This window comes from Plectropomus leopardus, chromosome 7 (genome assembly GCF_008729295.1).
Source record: "Plectropomus leopardus isolate mb chromosome 7, YSFRI_Pleo_2.0, whole genome shotgun sequence".
NCBI classification, from domain to species: Eukaryota; Metazoa; Chordata; class Actinopteri; order Perciformes; family Serranidae; genus Plectropomus; species Plectropomus leopardus.
This window is the reverse complement of record NC_056469.1, coordinates 11,905,231-11,926,378: the sequence shown is the minus strand read 5'-3', so window position 1 is coordinate 11,926,378 and position 21,148 is coordinate 11,905,231. Positions and strand designations below refer to the sequence as shown.

Below are 21,148 nucleotides of genomic sequence, written 5' to 3'. Positions count from 1 at the left end.
TCGGCATATGGGCATTCGGCATGTTAGTTTTCTGGAGCCAGCGGTGATCTGTTGGGGGAGAGGCTGGAGCTGTGGAGAAGAGAGGGATCTGACTGTAAGCTGAGGACACTACTGACAGACAACCTGTCACTCAAGTGGCCCGCCCTTAATTATGTGCAACTTCGAGCCTTAATAAAATGTAAAAGGGTGAATCATGAATTTTGAAATAAGCTACAGAAACCAAAACCTTTTTTGCACCAGGCTGTGAACATGCTTTAAAGTTAGTTAGTTTAACGAGAAGGTCTGTGGAAATTTACTCTGTTTTGGTGCTGGCCTCAAGTGGCCATTTGATGGACTGCAATTTCCACATTGGCTTCATTTCTGAGCCTCGGATGTTGCTGCTTGACGCCAACGTTGTCTTGACAAAGAATAACGACATTTAGTCGTGTGGTATGGAGACCAAAACTCAACATTAAAAATGTTAACCTCTGAATATGCAATCTTTCTTAATTTTTTTTAAAATGTAATTTTATTTAATTTCATTATTTTTGCCTTTTTGTTTGTTTTTATTAGTTTTTATTCTCAGGTTTCCTTTATTCTCTAGCTGGGCTATGTTTTGCATCTTGTATATTAGGTCTAAGGGTGTATATTACACTGTTTCATATATTGTTTTATGTATTGGCATGTTTTTCTATATTCAAAACCCAATAAAATATTTCATTATTAAAATGTTAACCTCCATACAAAATGGAATTATAAAGTTTGCCCAACATATGAGTCCAATGTTTTTCTGAAGCCATTATAATGTCCAGGTGGGATGCTAACAATTAAAAGTCTTGATATCTCTTCGCCCCCCTTTACTCTGATTTAGCGCTTTTTTTTGAAAATAAAAATCTTTCTCTTATGAGTCCCCTAATTTTATGGAAATGTTGACACTAAATGGTTGAGTTATCCCTTTAAGTGTTACAATAAAATTATTAGTGCTAACACTTTTCTTTATCCAATGTAATTTTAAGTGAGACAGTTAAAACAGCCAAGAAAAAATTATATGAAACCTGAGACATGCAGTTTTAATCACTGCTTCATAACCACTAGCACAAGTATAACAGACCGGAGTTGCAGTGAGCTTACCACACAATTTTGTAACTGCATAACTGCGGCTAACCATCGCAGGATAACATGAACCTGAAGCTGGTTGAGGATATCAGCAGAGTACATGGAGAAGCCTTTAAACCTTGTTTGGGATTTAGTAGCAAATACACCCACACAATTTTAGAAGGCAAACATCTACTATTACTGCTTTTATTTGAGGCTTGTATCATCTAGAGTTTAGTAAGGACAGCACCCATAGAGCTCCATTAGACCCTGAAATATTTCAGGGTTTGCCAAGCATTAGATGATTAATGTTCAGAGCAATGCTGTTGGTGTGAACTGCTTAGCTATGTTTGTGTGGTTGATTGTTCTGATGTCCTGAAGCTGACAGAACAGATGCTCATTGCCGAGATATCTATGTCCCTCTCTCCGCCTCTCTCTCGCTCCCTCTTTCTCCTTCTCAGATCTATGTATTCCTTTCATCCCTCAGTATTGCTGCAACTCTCACCTCTTCCTTTCTCACCTCTCTTCATCTCACTCAACATGTTCATTCACTGTCTCTCCCACCCCTTATCTAAGGCCCCCCTTGTTTTTTCTTTTTTTTTCCTATAAGCTATCCATTATAAATTAGAATCCCCCTTTTCAATGTAGTGAATCATAGGAGCTTGTAATATGTTAAGCACTGACATCTCCATAAAGCCACATCTAAAAAAAGAACATTGTTGTAAACATTTATCCTGTTACTTCAAAGGAACATGGAGGGAAACGACAGCATGTGCTTCCTCGTACAGGACAGAGAACATGCATTAAATCCATTTAACCACTTACACCTACAGTATGTCTTATTTGAATTCCACTGTCACCACTTAGTCGCCCGTCCCAACCTCCTTCATCACTTCAATTGTAAAACGCAATCCCTGGCGTTTTCTCTCCGACCCCGTGTTAGCGCCACGCTGCAACACCAACCATAAATTGTGATGAGAAACCAAATTAACAACATGCTGTGATTGCGCAGTGGGGAAAATGCGGTTCAGAAATATGAATCAGTATCATAATGCACAAGTCCGTGAAAAAAAACTGGGTCTCAGCAGGCAGCCAGGCTGGCTGACAGACAGCTCAAGAACGGTCCCAGCTGTTCATCAAATAGTTACATTTACCCCTGGCCTTTTTGGAAATGCACACAAATACCACATTTTCACAGCACCGCACCTTTGATGCTTATAACTGATTGTTAAGCTTGCTGAGCAAAACACAGACAGTAAAATGACAGTTGTCTCCCACCCTGATGAGAAGGTGTCTGTCTCTTTGTCAGTCTGAATTGAATGTGTGTGTTTGGTTGCAAGTACATGCATATTTATATGTGTTGTTGGCCTTGCAGAGCTTCTCACTAATGCAAAGGATGAAACAAGACTGTGATTCTCTCCTCTTTGCTCAGTGAATACAGGGATTTTGAGAAGAATGAACCAGGTAATGAACCACAGTTCTGTACCCAGTGTGAAAGGAGAATAAGATTGATTTTGTAAACACAATACATTATGCATCAAAGAGGGTATCGATGGGATTCATTGCAGGCTAAATGCGTTATTTAAGTTTTGCTGTAAGCATGGAATAAAACGAGAGACAATATTTGGACTTTCCAGTACATAAGCTAGTGTATGAAGGGATATGTGCCCCTTAAAGAAGTAAACAGCCAATGTCCTTCACCATTAATGCCGATTTGTCTTTGTGCCATAACGAGAAATGATTATGTGCAGCAGGGAGAGGAGAGACGGAGTCATTTACTGCCATCCCAATTATTATGAGTGACAAACAGACCATTGGGTAATGGATGATTGCTGATGGGTATGAAAGATTGCTCATCCCAATCCACTATTTTTGAACATACTGTGATTAAATAGGCTTGAAAAATAAACATGCACAGTTTGACCTGCTCCTTTCAGGTAGCTGCTTCAGGATCTTACTGGGCAGATTTTTCTCTGGCAGACACTTCTCTTCCGCCGTCCGTGAATCTGTTGAATTCTGATGAAAGACTGCAGCACTTAGTTTGGCAAGTTTTATTGTTTTCCGTTCCCCACATCTTGTCCTTAAACTGTATTGGATTTATCTGCCATCTATTGAGCTGTATTTGTCTTTTATCGACTGTCTATTGTCCCCAGTTTATGTGGCAGCCTGCATGTCCACAACAATTTCTCCAATGAAACAATAAAGTTTATCTAATCTAACAAAACCCTGAGGCTTAGTGCAATCAGAGTAATATTGAAATGGAAGTTTTTATGCCCTGATTAATGGCTTTCAATGTACTGGCAATAAAAGGAATGTTGTAGCGCCCCCCTTTGGCACCACTCAGTTTAAATTTAATGGAGCAACAATGCATATTTTTCCCAAAGTGGCATTTAGGTTGTCAACTAAAGATTCTTTGCAAAGTTGATGGGTTACTAGTGGACAGGGACCATCTGGAAAGCAACACCATTGATGCATCACATATCAAAGACAGATTGTTCTTGAGTCAGTAACATTTTTAAACATTGTGATGTGTAGACAAGCAACACAGCAAGAGGACATCAGCTGCAGGGCTCTTTGTAAAGGACATTTGGTGATGTCTATTGGACACTGTAAATGGATCAAACAAAGTCTGTAGTGTAAGAATAAAGGATGCAACATCCTCAGACTCTGTCATTATATTGCAGTCATTTACAGTCTTTACATCCGGGAACATCGTCTTGCTCAAGGAAACTTAAACAAGTGAACAGGAAGAGCCCGCAATTGAGCCGCCATATGACTAATTGCCAACATGTTCTACCACCTGAGGTAGTGCTTTGTTAACCAGTGTCTGCTTGAGTCAAGCACGGAGCCTCGAGACCAAAGAAAGCAGAGGTGGACTTGTTCCTTCAGCCTAAGAGCTCTGACGCACTCATAAGATGTTTATGTCTCAAGGCCAATGACACTTCTTTTTAAAAAGCTAAGCATTTCACTAAGTGCTTTCCTACTGCACCATGGTAAAATTCAAGTTATTATATATTAGCACTTCCTGTGTTCAAGCTTCATTTGGGATTCTTTGGGGCTTTTTAAACCAGAGCCTGCTACCTAAGCATACCTGTTCATTTGTTTTTAACAATAGTGTTATGTAGAGACATGTAGAAAGTCTTGGAAGTTAACGTGGACTTGCAGTAAGCGACTAGAAATTTTTTCACATCGCTGGCCAGATGGGCTCACTGAAAATCTTGTGCTGTTTATGTATAAAGGCTAGTTTAAAACTAAGTCAATATAGAGAGTTAAGGAGTTACATACTGTTATACTTTGGCTTTTTATTTTATAGCTTATATTAATAAATATTTGATGTGTGTGGAATTATACTGGTACAGTTAACAGTTGAGCTCCTCAACAATCCTGTTTTAGCATGTTAAGTATGTGTAAGGCAATTTACTGTTCTTCAAATAAGCCTGGAACAAAACCTGGGAGCAAGTCAAGTTTGAGGGAGACTCGCTGAAACCCATAGAACCCATTTTCATTCAGATATCTTGAGGTGAAAGTTTAAGGGACCCCTTAGAAAATGGCAATTTAAGTTGTTCCCTCGCCTAAATTTAGCTTAAATTTGAATTGTTATTTATCCCCCTTACTAGTGAGCTGTCCTAACATGGTTGGTACCAGTGGCTGCCTTAAGTTTTCTTATTCCCCAAGTTAACACTTCCTTGCTTAAAAAATGAGCATGCCACAGCCTCTACAGGCCTAGACACACCCAAAGACATCAGAGAACTTGTGGTGACAAAAGCCAACTGCTGCGTTGCCTCACATCACCTGTGTCTAAGCCAAAAAGTTGCACATAAACACACCGTAAAAGGTACAACTGGTGGCCAATGAGCACATACATTCTGCATCTGCATGAGAGGAGATATTTACTTTGTGCCAGTGAATAATAAAGAAAAACAATTTTACCTTAGATGACAAGTTAATTTTAATTGGACACCCTCTTGACTTGTCATTTGTTTGTTATCCTTCTATTATCCTTCCTATCTGTTTCTATTCTTTATGCACTGAGACAAAAACTCTAAATCACAGTGGTTTCATTCAGCGATGGGCTCTGCCATCTCTGACACCGATTCAACATGCTGGGCCAACAGTGAGGGACACAGCACAGAGACTAGGGCGACAAATGGTCACCTGGGCCCCTTTGGCCACACTTTAGGAGCACCACTGCATAAGCCCTTTTCTCTGAGTTATGTAGATACAGCAGACATGCTGCAATGCACTGAATACGAGAGCCAGTAATACGAAGAAGCATTAATACTTCTGTCTACATTTTATGTGTGTTTCACTAATACTGACTGCATAAGGATACAAGGGTCAGAGTATCAATTATTCCAAAGTTGCAAAACAATTACCTAAATGCATGACCTAAATGTAAATACTCACAATGTGCATTAATATTCAAAGCAATTCTGTCAAAATCAATATCTGATCACATGAATAACTAAGAAATACTGAAATGCACATTGTCAGACTCTTAAAAAAGAAATGAGCCTTGCTTTGGACCACCAGTCGATCTATGCATGAAAAGAGTTTTGCCTTCACCCTTCATACATCACAGTATCTTTCTTCAAACAAATCCTAAGCCCAATATCCACAAGCCTACTGAGCTATGCGCTTTCAAGCTTCTCTTCTTGATTTATTTTTGGCATGTATTATTTTCTCTCTCTGCTTGATACTCCATTTTCCTCGCGATTGACTGTAGTGTATGCTTAGTCAAGGACACCTCTTCTTCCGCATGGCATTTCATCATTGTTCACGATGATGGCCTATCACAGACAGAGGGGGAAGGCAACAGCACCACTCCTAGCAATCAAAGTCAAAGTACAAAAAAACCAGCATTGATTTGCACCTGACCTTAAAGGTGAGTCAGACAATATAGAGATATCCATCAGCGGGGCCTGGTTACAGAGCACTGAGCAGAAAGATGGAGCCCTTACCAAGCAAAACAAAGGTCAACAAACATCCTGGTGGCTGAGTATCCATACCCCTTACAATATGCACCAAAGAAAGACACACAGAAGTGCTATACATAGACACTCCCTTGGGTATTGATTTTATAAAGTCCAGAAAAAGAAGAGGAAATTAAAATTATAGATTGTGTCGAACACAGAGCATAAACATCGATCAGAGGAAATGCGCAAAGTAGTAAAAAATAAAAACTTTTGTTGCCTGTCTGCTGTCATCCCTTCATCATGAATCTTCAGGGTTTGCCCCGCATCAAATCAGAGCTGCTGCAGCACTTAGAGTTATATTTAGAGGTAATTTTGTTTTTAGAAAACTAAGCACTTTTCTCTTAGATCCATGACAAGCTGTACTCCGAGCCACAGACATAAAATATGGAGGGAAGAGAAAAATAATTTTTCATCAGCACAACCAGGAATACAACAATGATGACTGCAAGGGCCTAGACAGCAACCTTAGTAGACAGAAATCTTAAATTGATGTCCCCAAAGAGAAGGGTTTTATCTGCATGGCTGTGCTGCACCTTCACAATTCATACTGATAGAATGTGCATAATCGCAGCCCCTCACTATGCTTGTCTGCATGCTTGATGAAAGGGAAATGGGCTCCATACAACAGAAACAGAAAAGAGGCTTTCTAGAGAATGACTATTACCTCATGAGTGTGTCACTGCAATTTGGAAAAGGGCTCTGAAATATTCCATTTGGTGGTTTTAAATTGCCAACCACTGAGGTGAGAAATACTAAAATCAAATACACTGCCACACTGAAACACAGCTGGCACGTGCAAAAATACACACCGCAAACACACACGCCATTGCGCAAGGAAATAACAGAAGTTTTGTGTCTGAATAGCCAAGTGTAATAACTGTTTCCGAGCGCCTGCGTTCGACTGGTGCTTTAGCCACTTCCCAGAAGATACAGTATTTTATGGCTAGACACCAATACCTCCTCAAAGTGCTACTGAGCCATATTGCACCTGATGCCAGGCCACCACTGTGAGAGCTGCTGTACAACACAAAACTGTGAGCCAACAACACATCTAAGAGGACGCCTGTCTCTCTAGCCTCCAATCTTCCAAACAAACAATAACATCAACACTTCACTTTCCCCAACGAAAAAAGGGAAAGGAGAACAGAACAAGAATCTGTCTTTTTCTATCTAAAGACAAACACACAGGCTGGAAAAATAGTCGGCTGTTTTTCACTTTCCAAGTAAACATCTTCTTCCACTTAACAGCCTGTTCACACAGTGAGGACATGATTTTTAGATGCAAAGCTACCTCACGGATCTCGCTTGAAACTCAATCACAAACTTGCCTTATCAACATTAAGCTGGCTGCAGATTCTCCAGATATTGTAAAACCTTCACCTGCATGTACACAGACATGTTGATCTTGCACCTACAGGCAGAGAAAATAACAGCCTCAGCACCACCTGGAGATTATGAGTGTTACAGCTGCATTTTTCTTTTTAGAGCTTTTGTTTGTGTTGTATGTGCATGTGTTTGGGGAGTTTCCCATCAATAATTGCACAACCTGTAAGATCACATAAATGAATTGATAAAAATTCAACATTACTTTGTCACACTAACCTGCAACATCAATTAAATACATATTACAAATACATATTAACATTAGTGTTTACAGGCTTCAGAAAAATCAGCCAAAGAGTTTTGCATTAAAAATAACAAATGACAGGCAACTAATAGAAAAAAAAAGATATGTAAATTATTTTAGTAATACTCAAATTAGGGCCACAACTAACGATGATATTCATTATCAATTGATCTACCAATAATTTTCTTGATTAACTAATTGTTTTGTCGACAAAATGTCAAGTAGTGTAGTAGCAGTGTGAAAATGCCTGTTATAATTTCCCACAACCCGAGATAATGTCCCCAAATGTCTCTTTGTTTCATTCAACCAACAGTCCATAACTAAAAGATATTCACTTTGCTATCAGGCATGGCAACACTTTAAATCTCCACATCTGTGGAGCTGGAATCAGCAAATGTTTAAACAATTATTTGATTATCAAAGTAGTTGTGGCTTTCCAATTGATCTGACTAATCGATCAATGGACTAATAATTGCAGTTCTAACTGAAGTTTAAGTCGACCGAAATTGCTAGTTATCTTCTGGCCTTTGCATCATCCCCTTGTTTTTCTTTTTTTTTTATTTACAAAATATCATTTAGATAAGACCCTCTTCCTTGCCTGCAGAAAATTGGAAGACAGAGGACACACAAGGACACTCCAAGCTGTGTGAACTGTCGTCCTAGGATTCAGTAGAAAATGGTTGTGTGATAAAAGAAAAAATACATTTTGCATGTTTAAGCATCAAATACAAGTAAACACACACACACACACACACACACACACACACACACAGAGCAGGTATTAAGAAGACAACAAAAAGACTGCAGATGTAACACTCATTGCCTGTAGGTGGCACAATAAAAAAGCCATTTCTTAACTATCTTTTGTTGTTACTGCTACTGTCATTGCTTTTAGATTTCACAGGTTGAACTGGAACTGCAGGTCTAAAACTGCCACCGCTGCAGTTTAATGATATTGGCTGGGCCTCGGTTCAGCTTCTTCGTATCAGTGACACTGTGTGTCCTTGATAGTGCTCTTATGACCAAGAACAGACCTGGTTTTAAACTGAGAAATGGACAAAGATGGATGAACGAGTGCTTTAATAAATGCAGCCACAGGTCAGGGCTATAGGCCGGTGTTCAGAGCATGGAGCCCTGAAATCAGATTATTACTAAATCTTTTTTTTATATTAGCAGCAGAAGCTTGAATGTGTTTTGTCGCATATTGAAAATACATTTCATATCACACTTCTGTTACTTTAATCCTTACAGAAGTTGATAGAAAACAGTCAAAAAAGTCAAGTCGATTGTTAAATGAACATCAACGGGGCATTTATGAAGAAATCAATAATTTCTAAAGCTGCTGATCTGAGAGCATCTGTGCTCTACCTGTCCAAGTCTATTTTCTAACTAGATGGAATTTGCGTTGTGCAGCACTGCCTCCTTAATATTAATTGCTAAACTGTGTAGTTGAGAGTCTAAACATGTATCTGTTAAGCTATCCACACCTATCATTTTAATTGCTGCGAGGCACCCTGTGGAATCAACATCCTGTGAGCAGTCTACCTCTTCAATTACCTTCACATCCCCCCACTTTGTTTCCCTGGCCATGTTTCGCCCCTGCCTGCTCTGCTGTCACATTTCAAATATCCAGTCAACAGCCACAGACATAAACAAGAGCAGCAGTGGTCACTGCCGAGGAAGATTCATGAAGTTACGCGGGTCACAGGTTATGAAGTGAATCATTACAGTATACACAAACAGAGTATACTGTAAAATTTTTTACAAGATTAATGGAAAAAATATCCAAAGGTAGACTGTAAAATCGGACAAGTTTATCTCACTTAAAATAATCTTGGAAACCGATTGTCTTGAAACAGGAAAGTAAATACAACTAATTATATTCATTTATGTTTACTTTATATCTAAGTGTTAAGTTTACTTGAAATTTAGCTGTATTTCTTAATTTTGTGAAGTTGTGGCAGCTTAAAAATTACAAGTGAAATTACCTTGTTCTAAGTGTTAGCAACTTGAGTAAACCAGATTTTTCATAACTTGATCGTGAGACAATTTTGTCAATGATGCAGTTAGAAGATCTGCAAGTTCTTTTTTTAACATATTGACAAATATGACTTAATAATGACTTAATAATTTGCAGTATACAGATATATAGCACAGTAAACTTTGTTTACTGAGGTTGCTGAAACTTTGAAAGATTGATTTGATTTAACTTATCATTTTAAAGTTGCAGGCACTTTACATAATTGAATAAATTACTAAATTTATAAATTAAACTAAATTTTAAGTACACTTAACAGTTTGATGTAAAGTAAATATAAATTAAGATTAAATTAAGATTAAGAATTACATACATTTTCATTTTCAAGGCAATTGGTTTCCTAGATTTTTTTGAGTAAAATAAACATGTCAGATTTTACAGATTATGGATATTATTGTGCTTCAATGAACACATGGGATACACATATGAGATTTTTATGTACAGCAGTGTAGTTAACTGGTTTATGAGTATCATCTCTCATAAATAATATAATAAGAACTTTTAGCAATCAGTTATTGCATAAATAGCTACAATGAAACTGCTAAATTCTTACCCGTCAGGTTTTTCTAGATTTTAACCACGGCATGGATAAGGCTAAATGATTGCATACTTTTATCTGGGAGTGTGCCTCCACACAGTTAACGGAGCTTAATCCCTTCTGAAACCTGCACCTGAGGTGGAGAAGACAGTCCACCTTGAATGTGCAGCCTTGACTCTGGAAGCAGCCGCTCCTCAGCCTATTACATTTAATCTCAACAAACGGTGAGCTATTTTTCCTCCTGAAGACAAGATATTGCCAATCTCTCTCCCCCCAAGAGCACTGCTTATATTAAAACTGATACCTGAGAAGAACGGACTTAATCAGAACCAGCAAACTATATCCTACCTGTCAGCAACATCTAAGAGCCTGGCCCAGGCCTGGAGCCATGGGCGGGAGGCCAGTGGGTGAGCTGAGTATTACTTTGGTACACCACTAGGGCTATCCAGTGAGATGTCAGCACTAAAAGAGGCATTAGGAATCCAGGGAGTAAAATTGTTACTGTTCCAAGTTCCTGTATCCTAGAAAATTACATATTGTTCCCTTCAGCTCCAGTTGAACCCTGCAGGTGATGCTTCTGGAGACCGTCCACCTTTTCCCTCATACTTCTGCTCTACTTCTTCTCCTGCTGTGGAGATCAAGAACCTGTGGGGCAGTGGGATAATGCCCCAAATTCCCTGTAGATAGTGTATAATTACACAGACAAATTGTAATCCTGATTAGCCCCAGCAGCCTTTCCAGCCTGTTTACATAATCACATTGAGAGAAAGTCTTCATCAAGGGCTCAGTGGCCAGATTACTGTCTGTGCAGAGCCCACCTGATTACCAGCAATTAGTGACTGCCTGGTATAGAGTTTATAAAACAACTACATTTGAACAAAACATGGAAGCTATGAGATTTGACAAATAAAGTGTGATCACAAGAAACAGAAGTGGCGGGACACAACAGATGGACAATTTTCAACAATCTGTTCATTATCATTAATCGTTCGCTGTCATTTGACAAGCTAATGTCAGTGCGAGAAACAGGCCAGTGCCTGTGTGTACTGTTTGTCCTCTCCTGTGGTGTCCCTCCAACTTCCCATGACGATCATGTCCCCTGATACTCGAACTGTCCTGAATAAAGAAGTCCCAAAAGACAGAAACTGGATATTTGGATAAATTATAATCTGAAAATAAAGATAAAAATATAAAGCAACATAACATTCATATTTTAATAATCCTAATCAATATAAAGGGCAGATCCAGGAAGCTGTGGCCCAAATTTCAATCTGTATCTTATTCACTTATAGTTTAAAAACAACCTTGCTCTCTCTCATGAATATTATCCCCCGCTTACACAAGCATGTGTCAGGAGAATGGGGCACTCTCGACTCTGTGACTCTTTCATTATTGTGAACTTGATTGATCGTCGTCCGGTCGATGGATGCAGTGTGACTGTCATGAGAGAGAAAAAAGGGCAAACGCAGCTGTTGTAGAAGATACAGCAAATTGCTCACTATCAGTGCAAAGGAATTCATTTTGTATGTAACCCAGGTCTTTTGCTCTATTTAAAAAAAACACTAAGTCCCTGTGATTTAGCTTTCTAAATCTGTGACTGTGTCAAGTAGTTTTATAAGTTCCCCTAGGATTAGGTGACACAGTTGCAGTGGATGTCCTCGGTTGTTTGGTGGTGGACTGCCGCATGAGAACATGATTACCGTGAAGTTTTTGGGTTTTTTTTAATTACAAAACTATGTTGCTAAATTTCGCTGCATCATATGTACAGAGTGCCAAGAATCAGACAGGTGACTGAGATAATTTTGTGGACTGAGAATCAGAACTGTGCACCACCCACACACACGGATCCTGGCTCAAAAATAATCTAATATGAAAAAGCACCTCTAGCAAAGCGGTGTAGAACAAACTTTGCTAGATAGAGGTTTTTTTTTTACAGCATCATTATCTTAGCAGGAGAAGTGAGTCACAGGCCAGATCTAGTAGATATCTTTTTACTTCTGCAAACATTGTGTCACCTGTCGGAGCCAGGGAACAACAGCTGTTCCATGGTTCTCTCTCGCCTCAGTCTGTGCCACTATTTCCTTTGCTCTTTTCCAAAAGAAGACCCAGGCCTCTTCCTCCTCCTCCTCTTTTCCACCCTCCCCTCCCCGATCCCTGGCTGGCTGGCTGGCTCCCTAATAAGTAACAGAACTAGGAGGATTGGCAGTGGCCTCGAGGTTTGACATTGCCACAATGTGGGTGGTGATGAAACAGCACTGTGCCCGACTCCGCTCGACTCGACTTGGCTCATTCTTGGTGGGCGCTGCTACTCTGCATGCTGCACATTTCATCCACCCCCGATAGACAGACATGAGAATTACTCACAGGGTGAACAATCTGCATGTAAATTGATATCTGTAAGTGCCCATACTCAGACAGCCATACATGCATTCAACAGATAAACAGCCATGCACTCATACACACAGCGTCCCTGAAAACACACACGCACACAGAACAAAAACATTCAGGGGGTTGGAATTGGATTTGCCTTTTTCTTTGGCTTTAATTTAAGTTGGAAATGAGAATTTCACATAGTGAGTGTAACATTAAATATATGATCACAGGCAGAGAGGAACACACATACACACACACTTGTGTTCAGCTTTATAATCAACATGTAACTGACATTGCAAGGAAGCAACAAATTGCTTTTCATTTGTTTGCTCTAAATGCTGTTTTAACGCCAGTGGACAATAGAGAGCAACATGGTAATTGCAGGGTGGTAAATGAGCAACAATTGCTTGACTGATTTGAATAGAAGCTGTATGTAAATAGCATGAATCACATAACTGTGGTAAACAAGGGGAGGAAAAACACACAGATGAGTACAAAGTCTGTTTTTTTTTTTTGCATCATATAGTCAAAAAGAAAGAATTTTCAAAACTGTATCAGAAAAGTGGAATTTCAGCTGTGCTGAAATTGTCATCAGTCTGGATAAATGGAGCTGATGCATATGAGAAATAAAATGGAATCAGCGGTTACCTCACCAGCTAGAGCGAGTATTCAAATGGGCAGACCCTGAGAAAGAGCCACTAGAATACTAACAAGCCCACCTTACACCTGCCTGCACTGGCAAGTCCGATAAACACCAGTCGACAAATTGGTTCCACTCTACTAATTGCCTCGGCCCCCTAAATGGTTCCAGTAACATTTCTGGGGAGGAATTGGCCTGACGCAAATCCCCACATAAATACTTGAAAACTCGACCCAGAAAAGAGAAAAGGCGGACGGCTGCAGCCTAAATAAATAAGAATCTTTTTACATCCTATAGGAAATCTGCAGTGCATGCACTTGCGCCTCAACAATTCACTAGTTAGCCTACTAAGCAAAGCAGCTCACGTAGGCTATTAGAAGAGGGGTAGGCTACCGCAAGAATATCTATTGAGCTACTCAAAGCCTGCATTGAGCGCCAACCCGGTGAAATGCGTCCCTTAAAACTCTATCCAGTAAACCGTGGTAGCCTATTTTGCGCACGTCTGTAACGTTAAAGCTTTTGATTTCTCTCACGCACGCGCACGCACACACACACACACACACACACACACACACAAACACACACTCACACACACCACCAGAAAATACAGAGCTGCTTGCTGCAGTGGCTCGTACCTTTCACACAAGTGAACATCAGTGAAAAGATGAGATTCCAAAAAACAATTCCCGTCCTAATCCTCATCGTTTTGGCTTGAACAAAGTCCCCTCGGCCACATTTAACGCATCTCCTGTTGAAAACGTCCCGTAGTTCAATAGATCCGTCGTAGTATCCGTCTCTGTAAATCCCCTTCATGTCCACAACTAACACATGTAACCTATGAAGCCTATGTTTGCTTTCTGTTGGGTTGATTCCCCTTTTCCTTTCTCAGAGGAGAAACAGGCAGAGCCGCCCGCCGCGCTATGTCAGCTGATAGGAGAGAAGTGAGCAAGACTGAATTTTAGGATAGGACCACAGCAACCTGGACGAGGGCTCAACCATCTCTGCTGAGAGGGGCATCAAGTGTGCGCATCTCTGGCGGTGCGCTCTCGCATCTGCTGTTCAACATCTTTCCGTTTTAATCCCGATAAAGCGGGCTGTGGACGGAGAAGAGTCTAGCCTACAGTTTGAATGCTGCCTTTATCGATCGGCAATTGAACCACGCAGAGTGTGAGAGAAAAGGTGGTGGGGAGGGTGGTGGTGGTGTAGAGAAGAGAGAGAGAGACGGAGGGGGGGGGGGGGGGGGGGGGGGGGGGTCCTGTGTAAGTATGATTTGGTTGATGTGTGGCTAACAAATCATGAAGTGCGAACAGTGAGGTGTGGGTGGCCAGGGAGGAGGAGGCACGTCTTTATGGGAAGAATGTAAATCCTGGGAAAGAAATGAACTCTGTTAATGACAGCATGTGGTTTATGTGTGTGTGAGACTGGGGGGGGGGGGGGGGGGGGGTGTTAGGTGAGACTCAGACAGGCAGCATCCCGTCCCGAAAGCTGATGAAAGAAATTCGCCTGGTAGGCAATCCCACCATAACTCTGATTTTCATTTTGGAGATCGAGCGGAGCTGTTATTGGGAGTGATGGGACTGGGCAATTTGCAATGCAAAGATGGGATGATGACGGCGCAAAGCGCAGCTCAGCTGCAGTGGGGCTCTTCTGCCATCTAGCTTCGGAAGAGTCACCGACCTCTACTTTGAAACGGGGAGGAGAAGGGGAGCAGTGAAGTGAGAGGCCGTGATTGCACATAGACTGAACATCATTCGGTCTATAACACATTCAAATGGGGTTTCCTCAAGAGTGTGAGAAGAATGTGTATGGCTTCCTTTTTTTCATCATCATTATCTCCACATTCTTATTTAATCTAAATTAAAGTTCCTACTTTGTGAGAGCAGCAGCTTTGAAAGGAGCCTGGATATCAGGTGAGGCTTAAATCAATTATGTGCATAGCTTCTGGTTTGAATATTGCCCACTTAATAATTGTCGCTGCAATGACCTCCATAGAAATCAATATCCTGTGCCCTACTATTGGCAAGATTTATTAGCGTAAAGTCAGCAGGGTGAGTTCATTAGGAAACCTAATAAATGAACCCGGAGCCTCTCCTGGGGAAGCCAAACAGGGCGCCTCTCAGTAACTTACAGTGTGAGAGCTGTCCAGGGTGCTGAAACTAGAGCCTTTAAACCAGAGCTTCTGTCGTCCCTCTCCCACACATAATGAGCCTCAGACAGGGTTCCTACAGCTAAAGACAAGAGACAAGACAAGAGTTTTTATCACTTTGTTAATACCACTCAAAATGAAATTTTAAACCAATTTTATAACAACTAATTGAAGAGAACAAAATGAACCAACATCAATTACGCAGGGTTAAGGACAAAGTGCCCCTAATGCTTATTGTAACATAAAACATGAGGGTTTTTCTTTTGTAGAACAGAACTGGGAAATATACAGCGTTTGTTGGCAGAGTGCCAAGTTTGAAAAAGTTTTTGCACAAATTACACTGAGCCCCATATGCATTGCCTTATACTGGTTTCAGACATACTGCGGAATCTTGGTTAAAAAGCCATTTTTCATTGAATTTGCAAACCTGCATGTCTTTGTGCTATCCTGATCTGCATGACTTTAATGGGAGGGGCATTCAATATTAAATTTTTTAAAAATGATGTTATCAATTTATTTATTTTTTGACAGTTTACGCACTATGTCAGGAAAAAAAACCCTCATAAAATCCTACTTCGCATGTCTGAGCATTTTGAGACTTTCAATAGACTGATTTGAGACACTTAAATACCAATTCAATTCAAGCCTCTTAAGGCTTTTTAAGAGGAAGAAGAACTTGTATTTGTCTTCAATAGAACAAGCATACAGTGAAACTGCAAACTCCCTGTGGTGCAAAATTTCATAAATAAATAATTTAAAAATCATCGCTAAGCTGCAGGAACCCTGCTCAGAACATATACAATCAATGTAGTCATACTTGTACATTTCAAACATTTAATTGACAGATTGGATAAGAAAACAGGTGCAAAAAAAATCCTTTGCCCTTTACCTAAAAACTCCACTCCAAAGTGCAAGTCTGTTGTCCGGATTATCATCATTTTGCATGTTTCTGTTCTGTGTCCAAGGTTAGTTGGCTAGACAGGGTGAACCTCCCTCCCCTACCCCTGCTCTCCCATGGGAGGATAAATGGGAGAAAACAGCTTGATTCTGCTCTAATCTCGCCTAATTATAAGGCAGCAGAGGGCAATGGGATTGTTGTCCTTTAGCCAAATATTCAGAAAACATAATTCAACTCTGCAGGCCAAAGACTGATAAATATCTCATTTATATTTGTAACGTCTTGAGATTTATTTGTGAGTTTTTTTGGGGGGCTGTAAATAGCTGTAACACTTTATGGGCTTTGTATTTTGTGAGTTACGTTTCATTCTGTATTTATTGTGTCTTTGCCAGCTCAAAGCAATGTATTGTGGCACTATGTAAGCGTCCCATTTTACATGTTTCCGTGGACAGCTTGATATTAATCTATCTCATTCTATCCTCACAAACTGAATTGCTACCTTGTGAGCGATAGATTTGTAAGCTCGCTGTATTTCTCCGTAGAGTTGTTTATCTGAATGGTTTATGCAGCAGGGGCAAACCACTGCGTATCTGCCGGTGTGAAGTGGAAGGTCCCTTATTCCCTCCTGGCATCAGAATTCTTCAGGTGTCTACAGGCCCAGTGGAGGCTGCTGGGAATGGATTGAGGCACCAGGCAGCTTGTCTTTACCACTGTAATCGACAGGTGGGCCCTGGAGAGTGGGCTTCACTCGTATTGATGCCTCTCGCCAGCTCTCGCTTGCTGCTTGATGAGCAATCACGCTGCCTCTTCCCTGATCCCCCTGTTGTTTTTCTATGCATCTCCGCACATGCGTGTGTGTCCATGTCAATATAACAGTCCATGCATGCCAGACTGAACCTATACACTTTCGCATACATGTGTTTTAAGCACGGTTGAGCTTTCTCTGCATGGAGGATTGCATTTGTTCTCTTAAGCTCATCCCGAAAGGGACTTGATGTGTTGAATGTACATTTATGTGTTGGCCACTGCATCAGAAAGAACAGAACCAGTCTGCTAACTGGCCAGATTATCAGACAGCCAACTGAACAGCCAGTCAGACTGCTACAGTGACTGCACCAGCTCTGTGTTTCCCCTCAGGGACTCAGGCTGTTGTACTTGTGAATCTGGGCAGCATGTTCTGATTAGCAGTGGCCATGTATGAGAGGTAACACCTGGGAGGGTTTTCATGTCACACATGGGCCAAAGGTCTCCTGTCTTCCCAGAGGGGACCCTGCGGGAGCCTTGGACAGTCTGGGAATGTGTGCATGCATACAGTATATGTGTATGTTACGCACGAGTGCTAGCAAATGTGTGAATAAAAGTGTCAGACTATTTGTGTATATGTAACACGTGTGGCCTTCAGGGGTGTACACTAAAATGTGCCTGTTTGCATGTGGGACTGCCGCACGCCTCAGAATACATCTAAGTTGAAATCTTCACGCCTGGGTTGTGTTTTGGTTGTGTGTTTGTCTGTTTGCAGGGGCGAAGTGCAGCTGGTAGGGGGTTGATAGAGTAAGCACTGGGGTCGGATTAGCTGGCTTGACTTCCCCAGAGGAATGTGTCTGGATCTGGCCTCTCTCACACACTGCCGCTAATCCACTGCTGGGTTCTGCTGCTCCATTGCTCTGGGTCTGCTACCTCTAGCACCCAAGGGCCGCTAGGAAGTTGTGTGCAGGTGAGAAAGGCAGAGGGGGAGATCTCTGTGACCGTGACGGCAGAGAGGGGTGGGGATAGGCTAATGTGTGATGAAGGGTATTTGGGGCATAAAAAAGATGAAGTACAAACAAATGTCCACTTGAGTGTTTTTCTTCATGCTTGTTTGTACATGTGAGCACTTTTTAATAAATTCAGCCGCCGTGCTCATGTGGGTAATCTTTGTTCCACTCCAGTACTCGGAGATGATGGCCTGTCAGTGAATAAATTTAGAGTTGGGGTTTGAAATGGAGGCGTGCATTTCTCTTTACACAGAATGGAACACGGATCTTACAATTACACAAAAGCACACCTTCACACCTCATCCTGTGGCAGGTTACGTTGTGGCATACTGACAAAAACACGCATTGACAGTTTCACTGGCATGCCTGTTGAGATCATCGTCAGCGCGATGCTAGCGCTTTAGCTCAGGGCAACACTCTGAGCTGTAAGTCATAGGGAAATGGCTCAGTCTGAATAAATATGGATAAAAAGTGACATCGACAACATCAAAACCATTTTTAGTCCAAGAAAAGCTTCATAAAATATGAACCACACAATATTTTGTCTTTCCCCTACATGACCTATTGCTTTTACAGGAACACGTACACTTTCTCGGTTTCATCTCACTCTCCTCTTTCCCAGGCCACATCACCTTTGCCTTATTATTACGTGTTCACCACACTCAGCCTTCTGTCTCTCATTAGGTTCTATATGGCTTTCTATGTGATCCCCACTGACTGCGCCTGCTTGTGCGCTTTGTTCTCACATCTGACATTAAACATTCGTAAACCTTTTATCTCCTCAGGGAAAGTCTGAAATATCAGAGAAGGAGGGGAAGGGGATAACAAGGAGTTGAGAAGCAAAAAGGGTTAAAGGTATTGATCGAGGGCAAACATAAAGGTGAGAGATAGGAAAACAGATGTGAGTGAGAGAAAGGCAGGGAAGGACAAACAGGAAAAAGGAGGGCAGAGTGAGGATGAATAGAGGTGGTTGGCAGTGAAAAAAAGAGACATAGGAGAGGAGCAAGGGTAAAGCATAATTATAGCCAAGTAAAAAAAAAAAAAAAAAACATATCAGAAGCACAGAAGCCAGAGCAACAAGGAAAACTGTAACAAATAGTAAATAACTAGATACCAAACAAAAATGTTGATGAAAGAGATTCCAGGCAACACAGGCTATATTTAGTATATATCGGCTGGGAAGCTTGGAAGTGTTTTAGTATTTTTTTTGCATTTAATATGGAAAATATTTCACTGAATGCTTCACAAACAACAAACTGACTGTATGCTTACACTTAAGGTCAAACGATTTAAATGGGATAATTAACCAAATGGAAAGTTTTTCAGTTACAACAATAATTGGAGGGGAAAAAAAAAGCTGTTGCTTGCCAAAGTGACTCCACTGCAGCATAGCCAACTTCAAAGATGGTCTCATCATATACTGAAATGTAGAATGAACAGTTTGGTGATACACAGACTTAATCATATGAATAAAAGATCAAAGGGAAAAATTGCTGATTGAGAGAGAGGAGGAGAGAATAAGCAAACGCTAGCTTTTTGATTCACTCCACAGAGGCAAAAAAATGAGTTAAACACCTTTTTTTAAAAAAAAAAAATGTATTTGAATGTAAGTGTGGAGCAAAGACTTGTCAATGTGCTTGTGGCATTAAAAATGTGGCGGGGTTATTGAGTGAGAGGTTTTTTGACAGTCTAAAACATAATCTGGTATTCGTGACAGCCGAGGCTAATCACACTGTGAAATACCAGATTTACCTACACTGAATAAAGTGTTGCTTTGCTTAAATAGCACCTTTACAACAGTGCTACACGCTCAGCCTTTTGGGGCAGTAAAGATGGGCAATTTCTACATCAAATGTCATCATTAAATCGTTGTTTTAATGCATTTGTTTCTTTTTACCCATATTACTAAGTTTCCAACCCCGCTGAGGAGAAAATTACCCATCTGAATTCCCACAAAATAGCATCTGTGTCTCTTCAGCACAACAACCACATTCTGTTACAGCGTACTTTCAAAATGACTGGAATAGCTGCATTATTTTTACAAGTTGTCGGTATCTCGCTGCCAAGCAGGAGAAATCAATCACTTCACACCATCGTCGTACAGTATGTAGAACATGATGTGCTGTGTGCTTGAGCATGCAGGATCCATGTTTAAAGAGAGGCAGATTACTGGTTTTATATTTTAGAGCTAGCTTTACTTTTTGCAGAGCATGGTGCAAGGCTAAGGCAAATCAAGTACCCAGCTAAGCAGCTTAGCAAGTCCTATAACACTTAGTGTTGCTCCCAAGGTGAAATGCATATGTTTGTCGGAGCAGCTCACTGCATCCCATGTAGGTCAATGACATACCTGAGGCTCAGGCTGCAACCACTTCCTGTTTCAAGTGATGGTTCAAGGGTATTCTGGTGGTGCTTTATATACTATCTACTCACTGTAATGCTCTCGGGCTTATTCCATTCCTTGCCTGTCATTGCTTTTGTCTCACCCATCTGCACTGTCACTCAGCTACTGTGCAATCTCAAGCAGGGATGAAAATAATCAATGGCTCAGTTAAATTATACCATAAAAAATGTATTTGCCTTCAGCAAGAAACATGGCGCGATATTGCATCAGCTTATTTTGAACATTAATAACTCTGCTTCCCATATTTTTTCATTAGATTAAATTAAAAGTGTACATATCCATGAGTAGCAAATTTATATACCATGAAATGAAGGCAAAGTGGTCAAGAAGTAGGTTAATCTGGTTGTCGAGCAAGTTAGGATTTTTATGATAAAGGTCTCAAGAAACTAAACATCTATGCTTTCTGGGCATGTACACACAGTGCTGGGGGCTTTTTTATGTACAGTATGACTTTGAACCCTTGGCACTCCAGGGCTTTTGCAAAAATGAGCTTGGGCTATGCACAATGCTTCTTGTAATTATTAGTACATAGGCAACTTCAATTTGTATAGAATAGTTTGAAAAGGTAGGTAAAAGAAAGAAATAATAAAATGAAAAATAAACAAACTGAGGTCTGAGGGAAAAGGGGACAAATCTGTTTATCTATTGAAAATGAAGCCCAGTTTTTCCAGAGGCTACTGCAA

At 40.6% G+C, this 21,148-nt stretch overlaps 1 protein-coding gene across 1 annotated transcript in view; it reads right to left on the bottom strand.

The window, feature by feature from the left end:
- LOC121945336 (CUB and sushi domain-containing protein 3-like) overlaps nt 1-13,967 on the bottom strand; it is a 232,487-nt gene extending 218,520 nt beyond the window's left edge. Inside the window, exon 1 of the mRNA XM_042489465.1 lies at nt 13,902-13,967. Coding sequence (XP_042345399.1) covers nt 13,902-13,920 — 19 coding nt within the window. The 5' untranslated portion in view covers nt 13,921-13,967. The remainder of the gene's footprint in view (nt 1-13,901) is intronic.
- Between the last annotated feature and the right edge of the window lie 7,181 nt (nt 13,968-21,148).